General features: G+C 34.8%; 1 protein-coding gene and 1 pseudogene across 6 annotated transcripts in view; both read left to right on the forward strand.

The window, feature by feature from the left end:
• Positions 1-15,505, forward strand: part of LOC145263069 (uncharacterized) — a 531,947-nt gene that overhangs the window by 482,355 nt on the left and 34,087 nt on the right. For 4 of the 6 annotated variants that reach the window (XM_080119927.1, XM_080119930.1, XM_080119928.1 and 1 more), the window contains one exon: positions 10,859-11,100. In XM_080119927.1, the coding sequence (XP_079976053.1) occupies positions 10,859-11,100 (242 nt within the window). The remainder of the gene's footprint in view (positions 1-10,858; positions 11,101-15,505) is intronic. The other 2 variants (XM_080119929.1, XM_080119931.1) reach the window with 1 other exon arrangement.
• On the forward strand, positions 9,293-9,409 carry LOC145263507 (5S ribosomal RNA; annotated as a pseudogene).

Raw genomic sequence — 15,505 nt, forward strand, 5'->3', positions numbered from 1 at the left:
ATTTTTGAATTTATTTCGCCCTTAACTCATCAGAAGAAAAGGAACTCAACTTTAAAAGAAAATAAAGGAATATGGGCATGATTACAAAATCCGAAATTGGAAGAAAAGTTGCAATTGTGTGTGTGTGTTTTTGTTTTTTTTACGCCATCTTTGAATGAATATATATATATATACATATATATAATTATTTTTTTTTTTTACTATAATAATTAAATACCTACAGACACTAGTGTTTCATCCTTTCGTGAATCTTCAGTGCAGGGTGTCACGATTAATACCAGTCGAATGATTCGAACCCCGCAACAATATATATATATTCATTCAAAGATGACGTAAAACACACACACACACACACACACACACACATATATATATATATATATATATATAAAGGAAAGAAAATATTTTTGCTTCTTACCTGCACTTGAAGCGTTGTGTTAATTGAATTCTGTGTGCGAGAGTGTTATTAGTAGTCTGTGGGTATTGGTAATGGCTCAATATTTAAAAATAAAAAAACAGTCATCAGGAGGGGTGCCGCGCTAGCCACGCCAAATTGAAATAAGGAAAGAAAATATTTTTTCTTCTTTACCTGCACTTGAAACGTTGTGTGTTGAAAATGGAAAATAATTACGTATATAAATGGATACGTTTTGAAAGCTAAAAACAACACATTTTTTTATATAAACAAATTTATTTGCTTATATCAAATATATTTCGATGCTACAAATCCTTATCAAGATGATGTAGCATCGAAATATAAGCAAATAAATTTGTTTATATAAAAGAATGCATTGTTTTTTTAGCTTTCAAAACGTAATTATTTTCTATTATGTATATATACAATATATATACTAGCCTAGGAGCCCGGCGTTGCCCGGGTGTTTGGAGATTTATGTTGAGCAAAAAAACAACAACAAAAAAAAAACGGTCAATTTTCTTTGACCCCTATTATGACCCCTTAACATTTATTGTTTTGAGCTCAAATCAAGTTTTTAAGTTAGATCCATGTCCAAGGAACCTATATCTAAAATTTAAAGTGTTTAGACCCAAAATTAGTGGAGTAGTTTGGTAGAGTTCTCAAAGGTCAAATCGTTGAACTTTGACCCCTTAACAGCCAAATTTCTGGCCGAAAATCAATTACAAAGGTTTTCCCAAATCTCACTACCCTGTATATAAAATTTCGAGTCTGTAGACTGAAAAATTGACAGAGATATTGTGTAGGGAAATGTATACACACACACACACTTTCTCGTTTATAGATTATATATAATATTCAGTAAGGAATTAACTCCGTAATAATAAAGACGAAATCTGCATGAATTAAAATATATTTAAGTATATTTTATAACTGGACAAGGCGAGGTGCCTCCTGCTAGCCTATATATTTACAACAGTGAGAATGTGTGTAAGGACACTTCTCAACCTATATACTCAACGAATTTTGTAATCTACAGACTTGAAATTTAAAGGTTTTCAGACATGTGGAAAACTTTTTAATCGGTTTTCATTCGGGAGGGGGGGGGATACTAAGGGATCAAAATTGAAAAACTAGTTCTTGGGAGTCACTGGATTTTTATCTGTTTGAAAACACTTTCTAAAGATCATGTTAAGTTGGTCGAATGGTTATCGTGATTGACTCTGTCTTTAGGTTTCGATCTCGGCTTGAGTACTTTTTTTGTTTTTATGAGAAATGAACTAGATTCCATGAACAAAGCTTCTTTCTTAGAACTGCACGCCTATGGAATTGTCTTCCGTTTTCCTGCTTTCCAGCTGACTACAATATGGTTGTCTTCAAGTCTAACGTAAACAAGTTTTTGATGAGCCGTTCCATATAAGTAACAAATTTACCGAATTTCCATTACTAACGATTACTATATTGTCTAATTGACTACTGTACACTCTTTAACCTTTATCCTCGAGTGGCCTCTTGGCCTTGATAAGTGGTGATGCCTATGTAAAAAACAAACAAAAAAAAACATAATACTAGCATGAATATGTCTCAGTTTCTTTCCGATTTTTTTTTTTTTTTTACTTCAATTTTTTAAAAGGAATTTAACGTTACATTTTATACCGGGCGACGCCGGGTACATCTGCTTGTTTAATATAAAATGATAAAAAGAAAAAAAAAAGTCATAAAATTTGAATTTAAAAAAAAAAATTAATTTCAGTAGAGAAAGCAACTATGGTATTTGCGTTATTCTAAATTATTTTATCACTGGTTTTATTTTCTGTTGGAAGTTTCTCACATCCATTTAACATTTTCTTTAAATATTTTTCTTCTTTGTTGTTTGAAGTTCTTTGGAATGTTAATGTGTACAGCTTTGGAAAAATGGCAAAATTCTCAGGCAACTTTGTTGACTGTGGACCAATGCTGAAATAATGTCTTTTTAGCATCCTATAATGTTTGCTTTTTGCAATGTTGAATATGTCCTCGCATTCTTATGAGTCACTTTGTCTGCCAGTCTGTTACTCTACAATTCGAAATAGCATTTTTTAAAAGCAGCTATTAAACATGACATAATGATGTGGGACAAGGAGAAAGAAGTAACCTTAGTAGAAGTTAGTGTCCCCGATGATGCTGGATTAAACAGAACTGATGAAAAAAAGATAATGAAATACCAAGGTCTTATGTACAATATGAAACTTGAATCTTAAGTTCTCCATCATTCCAGTAATTAGAGGAGCCGCCATATTCATGAATTAAAAAATCAACTGGAAAGTATACCTGATGAACCAAGTGCAAACAATTGCACTTGAAGAGACGGTTAGAATCTTAAAATAATCTCCCGGTTAGAATGTATGAAATAGTGGGTGCATGTCTGACATCTTTGTTTATTTTTATATTCAATTAACTTTGCTAAGTAACTTCTCAATTTAAACAGTCTAACATGAGTTCAGTGGGTGACCCAACAGGTCGTATTTTTCTAGTCTTATGTTGGATGTGTCAAAGCATCTCTATAAAGAGTCTGTATACGGTGGTTGGTCTTTCAAGCTAAAGTTTAAAATGACATTTTCATTGGTCTGTCGAGTATAAATTGGTATAAAATCTATTGTATTCAAGTTTCTCACGCGCGTAGAGGATTAGAGAATTCTCTCCTTATTTGAGAATAAATTCCCTGGTTATGTCGAATAAAATTTAATAAATTAAGGCGGGTATTTTTAACAAGAATCAACAAAGTAGCTTTTTCTTCAGTCTGCTAATTTTAAGTTTCTCTCTTTTCTTTTTTTTTTTTCTCCGATTTTCTTATCAAGGTTGTTCAACCTAAGGTTGGGGCATCCTACCGGACTCCAAACATTCACCCACTATCTGGATTATCAGATATGTTTTTTAACTCGTATCTGATAACCCGCATTATTTGGGACCTTTCAACAACGGAGTTGCTTTATTTTAACTGTTTTAGATTATTCATTTTAACCACACCAGATTGGATATTACCAAATTTCAGTATTGCGAATTGAGATTGATTGAAATTCTGAATATATATATATATATATATATATATATATATATATATATATATAATTATTTTTTTACTATAATAATTAAATACCTACAGACACTAGTGTTTCATCCTTTCGGGAATCTTCAGTGCAGGGTGTCACGATTACTGCCAGTCGAACGATTCGAACCCCGCATCACGAGACATCTCTGGCTCGATTAGCGGAGACCTAATCCATTCGGCTACCATTAACCGCTTGAAATAACGTTGAATTTTAAACATCTTAATTTTAAGTGTTCATTTACGTCAGTCAGACAGTGATCTAATCGTTATACGATGATCTACGCATAAGAGCTAAATTGACCAACTTTTAATTCAACTGAAAGTGCTCAACGATAAGAAACGAATTTCTTAAAGGGGCTGTCATATATATAAAATAAACAAAAAAAAACCCCAACTTTCTTCGTTTCTTAATTCTGAATATATATATATATATATATATATATATATATATATATATATATAAAATAAACAAAAAAAAACCCAACTTTTCTTCGTTTCTTAATCTTACCAAAAACCTTCATTTCACTCTGGAATTACCAGTTTCAGTTTTTTTTTTTTCATTTTTATTCGTTTTTATAAACATTTTACAAATATTTTTTTGCATTTATGACCATCGTCATATAATGCAGTTTCATACAATGCTAAAATCAGCGAATTTTTAGCTTTGCTGTATGTATAAATTTGCTGACACATTTCTTTCCTTAAATTAAGGATTTATTAATCATCTTTGTTTAAGGTATTCTATCGCAAAATAAATTTTACATGTAAATTTTGATTTATGTTTTTTGTTTATACATATATTCTGCATACTCTCTCTGGTTGCAGCCATTGCACCGACGAAGATTAGCAGTTGTACCAAAAAATGTGGTTGGTTCTGTCAGTCTTCACCACTATAAACAAATCATCTGTGTAGATTCCCAAACAACTTAGATGTTGTGGTAGAGCTCATACATCAAATCGACGGGAGAGTCCATCATATATAAATACATGGAATAAATATATATATATATATATATATACATATATATATATGAGACTAGACAGCATCATCCAACAAGCTAATCCAGTGATCCAATTGGTATTAGGATTTTTGAATATGAGGTGAGATATAATTATTTCCACAATCAAACAACGCCGCAGCTCACACAAACCATGAAAGCTGCAGGACAGAAGTTTTGCTCTCATTTGGATTTATCAGTAGAACATATCCGAACTTCTTTGCGGTTTGCTTGATCCGTGTTAGTCATTAGACTTTCTTGTATGTGGCATGGTGGATCAGATGACAAGGTACTCATCTCGCATGCAAGTGATTCGAATTTCAGTTCCCGAGTTTGTAGAGTCAGACTGAAGAATTGGAAGAGAGTCTGAATATTGGACAACTTTAAAACAAGGAGTCATAGTCCGAGTTGGATATCTTGGAATTGTTTCGCATTGGACCTTATACAGGGTGGAACAATAAAATTGTCCCCCTAAGGAAAAAAACACTACAGCTTTACTTCTATTAAATGTAGCCGCCTTCAGCCTCAATCACCACCTTGATAAGGGTCCAGAACTGGGAGCATGCCTTTTCCAAAAATGCCGGTGGGAGCTCTGTGAATACTTGGCGAATACTCGGCAGATGGCATTGGTGTTGTAGGAGGTCATGTTGGTGATGTTCTCAATGTATAACCAAACAAAGTAATCCAGCAAGTTCAGATCAGAGGGGGGGGGGGCAGTGAGAAAAGGGTACAAAGTCATAGCACTCTTTCTGAAGCCATGCCTGGGTCTATTTGGACTTGTAGGCCAACGCCGAGTCCTAGTGCCCCACCCAGAGTCTGCCAGCAGATGCCTGATTGCACCAGGGGATCACCACACTCTTCAGCACATCCAGGTATACTTTGGTGTTGACTTTGAAGCCGACTTTGAAAATGTGAAATAGCATGATGTAACTCTCACTTGAAACCACACCAAAGACCATAACCGTGAGCAGAAACTTTATTTTCATCACTCTGGACACGCTCCTGCTATCTGGATTTGCATTTTGAGGGTGCTGGCAATGGTCCTGTTGTCATAACTTGAATTGGTACAGCGGCACATCGCCAATCTTGCTTGTTGAACATTGTGTCACTTTCAGACATGATAGAATGCTCCTATCGTTTTTGGGATTTCTATACAACTGACCAACTAATAGATAATTTGCAAAAAAAAAAAAAGCAAAAAAAGAAAACCGGTTTTCATCAAACGGAAATGGAATCATGTCTTTTCTAGGGCAACAATTTTATCATTTCACCATGTATCTTCTAACTCCACAATAATTGCAAAGAATCTTATTCGATCATTCATTAATTCCACTTCAAACTGTCATGACTATATCGCCTCTGTTCAATCTCAAGCTAGAATGGATACTCCTGCAAGGGTGGCTGCATGTGCAATTGTGAAGCACGGGTTGCACACTACCGCACCTCTCCTAAGTTGGCACTGCCTGATTCCAGTGGCAAACGGAAGTTCAGGATGACTGTAAACAACGCCAAGATAAGCGAAGAGCACATACAGCACCTAGTATTCCTAAATGGTCACCCATTTTAGTACTGACCAATCTCAACGTTACTTAACTTTGGTTATCTAATGGGAGCTGGTGTGTCAACATGATTATGCCGTGATGACTATCCATAATAGAAAAAGGCGGCAAGCCATGACAGCTCCATTAATAATAAAAATGCTGCAATTGACTTTGCTTCAAACAGTCTCGCAGTTTGAGACGATTCATTTACAGTTTCAATATTAATGAGACTCAAAAAACCAGAACGGAAATTTTAAAGATGCGTTAATTCCACCTTCGTGTTCAGCAATCAAAAAACAATTTTAAACTGAGGTGTTATTGACCAACAGACAATGCCTTGCTTTCGTGAACAATGTTTCTGACAAAGAGGGAAGAATTATTGTTTTCTGGGTCAGAATATTTCATCCATTGCTTATCGTTGGCAAGTTTTTGACCTTGAAGTAGTATTTTTTTTTTTATCTCCTTACATTAAGTGGCTTCATGCCTTGTCTGGAGCGATTTCCATATAAAAAAATTTCAAACTTAAGTATTTATAAATTTATTGTCGAAGAGTAATACATCTAAAAAAAAAAGTAGCGCAGATGTTGGGCGATGATAGCCTCCTATTTGTTATATTTTCACCTACTGAGTGTATAAATCCTTTATACACCTGTGTCGACATTGTGAACCCAGAATGCTGACAGCCCGTGGGCACAAAAATACTCGTACACTAATGTTCAGTTTTTATAAAATTTATTTAAAACAGAGAAGAACAGTTATAGTGCCAAGTTATTTTTGTTTGCTTGAGATAAATAGGTAAATCTTCATCTTCACCTGCCCAGTGGTGGTTGCCGTTGAGACACTACAGATAACCTGTCAACCAGTCCTCTCCATCCTTCCCTGTCCTCTACATGTTTGACCGCCTCGTTCAGCTTCGATCCTGTCCATTCTGTGATGTTGTCTTCCCATCTCTTCTTCTGTCTTCCTCTCTTTCTTTCTCCTTTGACTGTTCCCTGGAGCACTGTCTCGGTAAGCCTATCTCCTCTTGTTACGTGGCCGAACCATTTTAGTTTGCGCCTCCTTATTGTGATGAGGAGATCTTCATAAGGACCAATGGCTTGCCTTATTCTGTTTTCGACTTCCTCATCAATTATGTGATCTTTGTAAGATGCCAAGCAGTCTTTTGAAGCATCTCATTCTTGAGGCCTGAATCATTTTCTCTAATTCTGCTGTAAGGGTTCATATTTCACAAGCATACAGGAAAACTTAGTGGACAAGGGAATGCATGAGTCTTAACTTTGAGCTGAGCTTGATTGCCTTGTTCTTCCAAATGATGCTCAATTTAGATAGCCAGGGATAAATTGATGGCTTCACTAGGATAGATAGCCCGTTTTGCAACACTCGACCACACTGTTCTGGCTATCCCATTTTTGGCAACAAAATGCAGACGATTCTCAAAGCAGAAGAACAATCAGAACAAGACAGATTATTTTGTTGTGTGTTCAATGTCAGTTTTTAGTAAGATTTATTTAAAACAGAGAAGGATTTCTTTTCGTGAGAGAGAGAGAGTAATACACAGAATCCAGTTGTCATGCGGTTGCCGTAGATGTTGATACTCATATTTTTGTTGCTCCTTTACCTACCAAGCATGTGTGAATCCTTTATACATCCATGCTATAGCCTTCGTCGTTGTGAACCCAGGCCTCTTATCATCTGTTGATATAAAACCAATCAAACGCAAATGTTTAGTTTTCAGTAAGGTTTATTTAAAACAGGACTTTTTTCGTATGTATAAGAGTGAGAGGGAGTTTTTAATGTTTATTTAAAACAGAAAGATTTTTTTCGTATTTGTGTGAGAGAGAGGGTTTATATAAAGAAAATGTCAATCACCACGCACACACACACACATATATATATATATATATATATATATATATATATATATAGTCATCCACATACAGTACGGTTTCATTGTTTCACAGCTCATCAGTGCGGCTAGACAAGCAACTGCCTCAAGCCAGGATCGAAACCCAACCGCCCAAATGACAGTCAATACTTCTCACCATTATGGTTGCTGCTGTGAATGAATTTACGATGTTTTGACATCGTCCAAATGCCTCCGCTACATTTGTTTTCACAAAGAGCGTCGCTTAATAATACGCTAATGACAGTTTGTATATCACTTCCCAAATATATCCATTCATCCATAGCCCTTGAGTCCCTGTAGGGGCATAGGCCATCTACAACTTTGTAGATGCTTTTGTAGCGAGTTCTTTTTATAGGGTGAGGGTGCTGGCCCCACGCCCAACCTTCCCAGAAGGTACTTACAGCGCCTAGCCTTCCTAAATGGTCATCCATCTGGTCAACGTGATTGTGCCATACGTTTTCATATATATATATATATATATATATATATATATATATATATACTTATTTACATAAAAAAACTCAAAAACGGCTATGCCAATTTTTAAGAAATTTCATAGAAAGGTACTTTATGTGCCTGGCAGTGGTCTTAGATAGGTTTTGTATCAGAATGTCTTCTATAAGTATCGATAATCAAAATAATATGATCAATAAAGTAACAGGCGATTTTCACCAAAGTTAGCATCCTTACACAGCCTAACATCACAAGTGCATTTGAGAAGTTTTATTACCACAGAAACGCCCGACATATAAAATCAACAGTAGGTTATTTGATATAACAGGGTTGCGTTCGAAATGAATATTTCTGTTTAGAGAACAATCAAAGTATGATACCTGACTTTTGCATTTTAAACTTTAATTCAAGTGTCTATATAAAAAATATTTTTTTATAAAATTAACAGTAGGTTCTCTACAGTGCAATGTAGACTATAACGTATTGTGAACTAAGTCACAGTGAGAGGCATGGGAGCTTCCTCCCGGTGCTCCGCAATGGGTCCCCAGGTAGAGTAGGTAATCAAAATTTGATAGAAAAAATGAGTATGAAAAATTTGTTGATCATCATTCAATTCTGGGCAACGTCGGGTCACCCTGCTAGTATATATATATATATATATATATATATATATATAGTGAACATTCCAAAGCCACAGATGTATTTATTCCACATTCAAATTATTTTATTGCTCCTATGTTGGGTCTTACACATGTTTTATTGAATGATAGAAATTCACCAAGCAAATGGACATTTTAAAAAATTCCCATTTTCGTTTACTATAATTTATCCTTTTCAATCCAAGGAAAAAGAAAACTGCATCTTTTCCGAGGAACTTATATATATATATATATACACGGCATAATCACGTTGACACACCGGTTCCCGACAGATCACTGAAGTTAAGCAACGTTGAGCCTGGCTAGTACTTGATGGGTGACCATTTGGGAATTCTAGGCGCTGTATGTGCTTTCCGCTTATCTCGGCATTGTTTCCAGTCGTCCTGAACCTCCACTTGCCACTGGTATTCAACAATGTCGATTTCAGGAGAGGTGTAGTTGGAGATTGCGCAACTCTTCCCACAAAAATTTCACGCGCAGGCACTCTTACCGTGGGTATCCATAGTCTGTCAAGACTGAAGGAAGCTTTTTATACATATATATATATGTCTCTGAAGATTTGTTTAATGAATTTCTACCATTCAATGAAACACGTGTAAGACGCAACAATATCTGCAATAGAACAATAAGAATGTGAAATAAATACATCCGTAGTGTTAGAATGTTTACTATCCATATATATGCTCTGAAAGTGTAAATTTATTTTTATTGAGCTTAATTTATTGTGGCAATTTATGGTTGTTTTTGTTTTACGGCATATCAACCCTTTTTCGGGTTATTTAATGCCGAATCCAGTGATTTTGAAGAACAATTTTTTAATAGAGTATATTTGTTTTATTTAAGTCGGTTTCTATTTTACCCATAGTTGGGACCCTAACAGGTACTACCAGCCTGGGTCAGAGTGGACCTGGGAGCAATGGCAATTAAAGGGTGGCTCCACACTCCCCAAAGCCCGCAAGCTGGGGTCTCACCATCGGATATAGTTTAAGGTCATATCCAGGACCTGTGGCAATTTAGAAAAGCTTCATTGCATATATACATTATAAGTATATATATTTTTCAAGCTTACATACATACACACATATATATACACAGCTATTTTCACAATCGAACAAACCGCAACCCACACAAACCATGAGTCCTAGACCCAAGTTTCGCCCTTCTTTGGGCTAATCAGTAGAACAGAGTGCTTATCATCTGTTGACATAAAACCACTCAGACGCCAATGTTTTTAGTAAGGTTTATTTAAAACAAATCAGACAAATTTTTTCAAGTGATATATATATATATATATATATATATATATATAAAAAGTAACCTTGAAAAATAGATTTTTTTTCAGGCAGAAAGGGCCAACCTGTCTGGATAAATAAAGCTCTACCCGATTAAGAGGAGCAGTTTATAAGAAAAGATAGATAAAAATTAAAGTTACATTAGAACTTTATTACGTTATCGTTTAGCTTTGAAATGTCATGGCCTAAAAAGGTCCCTCCTTCATTTCCCTTTTCACTTATTTTAATTACCCTAATCCTTATTGACATGATAATGTAATAAAGTTCTAATATAACTTTAATCTTTATCTTCCTACCTTTTCTGATGTATATATATATATATATAGTAAAAAGATAAATATCCCAACTTTGTATATATCCTTAAATTATTCTATATTTTGCATTTGTTCTTCAAAATATTTCCGAAATATTGAACACATGTTATTGATTAGTTTTCAGACAAAAATTCAGTACAACCGTTAGAACTAACCTCTTTTTTTTTTTTTCTGATTTTTTTTCATTATCAGCAGGTGACAGCCGAAAGTTGGTCCGCCAGAAAAACCATGAAGATGCATTAACGGATGTCAATCAGAGTCGGACATATAGTGGAGGAGGCGGAGGAGGGGGCGGCGGTGGAGGTCCAAGGGATGACAACATAAGTGATAGCAGCTCCCTACAAACTAACCCAGATCATTGGTTGAATGGGAACAGACGGAAAGCAGATCTGGATGCTTCGTTGCCTTCCATCACCATATCGGAAGCTGAAGGAGTAAGTTGAATAAATATCTATATATACTTTTGAAAGTGTGTGTGGGTGTGTGTGGGGCATTTTTCTACCTATGTATTCAATAAATTTTCGATCTACAAACTTGAAATTTCGCATATAGTGTATTCAAACATGTGGAAAACGTTTTAATCTGTTAAGGGGTCAAAATTGAAAAATTTGTACTTCGCGGTCATCGGATTTTTTTTCTGTTTGTCAGGTGTTTCACGACTGTGCATGCGCGATCGTGAAACATGACAGCTTCTTTAGGTTAAAAAAAGTGGGTTTAAAAAACACCGTTTAAAGATCGTGTCAAGCTGGCCTAATGCTTATCGTACTTGACTCCCTGTTTTTAGGTTTTGGTTTTGATATCAACTCGAGTATTTTTATTTTTTTTACTTACAAAAAGTGATATGTTAAGATAAAGCATAATACTTGCATGCACACGTCTCAGTTTTTTTCTTTTTTTTTTACTTCATTTTTTTTTTTTTAAAGGAATTTAACGTTACGTTTAATACATACGGTATTTCTGTTTATAAGAAATAAGAAATCTACATTAATTATAATATTTATGCATATTTTACGACCAGGCAACGCCAGGCGGCCTGTTAGTATACAATAAGATAAAACGTCTGTGTGCGTCTCTCCGTTTATAGAAAGACAAATTGTTGCTAAAATTATAAAAGTTTTCCTAAGAAATTGATGGGATTAGTCCTGACACTCTACGAGCCCTTTTAAGGAAGTTTTGTGGTGTGTCCACCCTACGGATAATAATAAATTCTTCCACTTACTATCAAGGCCGGGAAAATATGTCCCTCGGCCTCATGCATACGTGGCAGTCATATAACCACACTCTTTATTTGTTGTTTTTGCTTTTTCTGTTCAATATACTTTCTTTGCACTAATTACCAAGTTACGTCTTTCTTCCAGACCTTTGCAAGACCACAAGAGAAGTTATAAGACCTTTTCAAACATTTTGTACGAGAAATATAAATTATGAGCATTATTTAAGAAGATGACTTAACAAATATTACAATTGGTCAATGGGCATGTTGGGTTAATTAATAACCTTTTAAGTTAATTTTGAAGTAAATAATGAAAAACGTACCATTTCTTCCTTAAATGACTTCATAGTGGAAGCTATATCAACGATGACAAAAAAATAAATTAGCAAGTAACATTTTTTTTTTTTTTACACACGGAGACGCAGAAAAACGTCTGTTTATTTTATATGTTTACATGAAAGAGAGAGTACACGTCACATACAGGGAGACAACTCCGGGTCATTCAATTCTTACATACACGTGATCACTTAACAAGGCATACAACTCTAAGTCATCATTGAAAAATAAACATCAAAGGGAGACAACTCTTCAAGCTTTAAAAACCCAGCAACATTGATAAATTTCTAATAGGGCGACGACTCAGACTGACAATTTGGGTGTGCTGTTTCAATCCTTCCTCATATTTCTTATTTTTCTTTTAATGAAAAACAAATATTATATATATATATGTTTTATTTTTTTATTACCATTTTATCTGTTTGGTTACATATGTTTCGGATGTTGGACCATGTTTACAATCCAACAGCCTCGTCAGACCTGACACAAATGGTTATTAGTATTTGGAAGCACAACCATTTCTGTAAGGTCTGACAAGACACGTATTTGCTCTGCAATAGTATTGAGCACACTCTTCAGGTTTTTACTAATTACCAGTTTTACTATGTGTATATATTTCGTTTAATGAAAGCAATATATATATATATAATATATATATATATATATATCGTTTAATGAAAACAATATATATGTATATATATATTTCGTTCAGTGAAAACACAATATATATATACTAGCAAAAGTACCCGTCGTTGACTGGGTTCAAAAACAGCCTACAGAAAATGGACTCTGATTTATGAAAGTATGATAGGTTATGAAAAGGAAGGGTTGTAAATTTGGGTTGAATTTGGGCGTATCAAAACCAAAGCAAAATATGATGAAAGTAAAAATAAAATAGATAAACCCCATAATTTATTATACCATACCTGTTCACACTGAAACACTTTTCACAATATTCTGTGGATCTATATTAAAAAACCTTGTTAAACTTTGACATATTTCCATTCTATGGAAGTCAGACGCGAACGAATACCCCCACAATTTTATTATACCATATTTCTTCAAACTGAAACATAATTATCAAAGTATACTTACGCAGATAGATATGAAAAGTCTTTATTGAAGTTCGTGCCTATTTCCATTCTATGGAGGCCAGGCGCGAATGCAGACCCCACAATTTAATTATACCAACCCTATTTAAGTTAAAACATACTTATCAAAGTATTCTTATGTACATCTATATCAAAAACACTTGTAAACGTTTTTTTTTTTTTTTAAATTCTTTAATTTTTTATTTCCATACTTTGTGGACCAGGCGCGAACGCAGACTCCACAATTTTAATGAACTACCATTCTGCCAGATCAAACATACCCATTCCTGTGTCTCGATACATCTTCTATCATTATATGTAATCAGTTTTTTAAAATAGTCAACCATATAGGAACCTATTCGTGAGCAGACACACACACACACACAGACATTCAGCTTTATATTATAGATATATATATTTTGTTTTATGAAACAATATATATGTATACATATATATATATATATTTCGTTTTATGAAAACAATATATATATATATATATATATATATATACGTGTGTGTATGTATGTGTGTATATATATATATATATATATATATATTTCTTTTAATGAAAACTATATATATATATATATATATATATATATATATATAACGAACTACAGCAAATAATGGCCGGGGTAACTACTAACCAAGTTGTCAATCCAACTGTTGAACAAGGAACGCGGATGTCTGAAGCAAATGAAGATTGCAGCAATGAAACAATCAGATGACATCTTCCTACTATTTACAATTCAAATCAAGTGGTGTCGTGCCTGGTACAGGCATTGATGGTTATGGCTCTCCATCTATATCTCTACCTCGAAGCATTCATGAATTCATTGTCAGAGAGTATTTTGATGATGATCAGGTTCCACCGGTCTATCATGGTAATCCTTATCGAGCAAAATGTTCTGATTCAGAACCGTATTCATGCTGTTTCTCAAATAAAGCGTCTGATGCATTGTCATGGCTTTCTTTCCAGTTGTACAGACAATAGATTGCAGTTTCTGTCTTTTCGAACAGTGGCCATACTGTGCGATTGTTCTGACTATTGTACGCAGACATATCTTCTGCTCAGCACAACGAAATACGAAACAATGAACCGAATTATTTCTGTTTGCCTCTTAATTACATAAGTCACCTGCTTTCCATGACCTCACATTACTCTGATCGGGGGGGGGGGGCTAAGTGGGTTCTCGACCATGCCCAAGGTTCTCCCACAGACTAGTGGTGGGAAGGAGGCGTCTTACTTTTTCTTTGACAATAGTGCTGTCCCGTTAGCCAAACTATTTGCTATAGAGGAACTAAAAGCTGCCATGAAACATATAGAGAGTTGCATACAGAAAAGGAGACTTTGATGGTATGGTCATGTTGAAAGAATGGATGAGGATTATTTGGTTAATAGATATAAAACAATTAAGGTAGCAGATGCAGGCCAAGAAAAAAATTAGAAGTGATAAGAATAGACTTGGGGGAAAGAAGGATACATAAAGACCTGGGCAAAGATAGATTAGTTTGGAAGTCAATTTCTTAAAGCCGTCCAATACATGCCGAGTGACAATGTTTTATTTTCAGACATGTTACAATGATACTTGTTTTCTTCTATCGAACGACAGGCCTGCAAATCCAGACAAACATCAACTGAACATAAACATTGTAAGGGAAACCGAACTCTCTCGTTCGCTCTCTCTCTCTTGCTCTCTCTCTCTCTCGCTCGCGCTCTCTCTCTCTCTCTCGCTCACGCTCTCTGTCTCTCTCTCTCGCTCTCGCTCTCTCTCTCTCAGATCCACAGATATCCAACTCCCTTCCCTCTTCCCCCATCTTGTTGTATAGATATCACTTGGACTACACTTTGGAAATTACCAGCTGTTAATGTATGGACATAAAAACTGACTGTCCATGGGGTTCATGAATTTGTATTAACATTACTTTTGCAAAGTCTCAAGTGGCTCACAATCATAGCATGAAAACTTGTATCCAAAAGAACTTTATATATTTCAAATATACTAACCCATTTCTTGTGTGATCTTTTCTCATAGCTAAATATTTGCCCATTACAGGCCTGTCGTTTGCAGCATGCATCCATGCACCCTGTTAAATATGCAGTATATAGTAAATGAGATATTCCATCGACTATTCCTAATTTTTTTTAAAGAGGTTACCACATATCAAGACCCAGAGGCCACTCGATGATAAAGGTTA

This window comes from Euprymna scolopes, chromosome 38 (assembly GCF_053919585.1).
Source record: "Euprymna scolopes isolate OS-2025 chromosome 38, ASM5391958v1, whole genome shotgun sequence".
NCBI classification, from domain to species: domain Eukaryota; kingdom Metazoa; phylum Mollusca; class Cephalopoda; order Sepiida; family Sepiolidae; genus Euprymna; species Euprymna scolopes.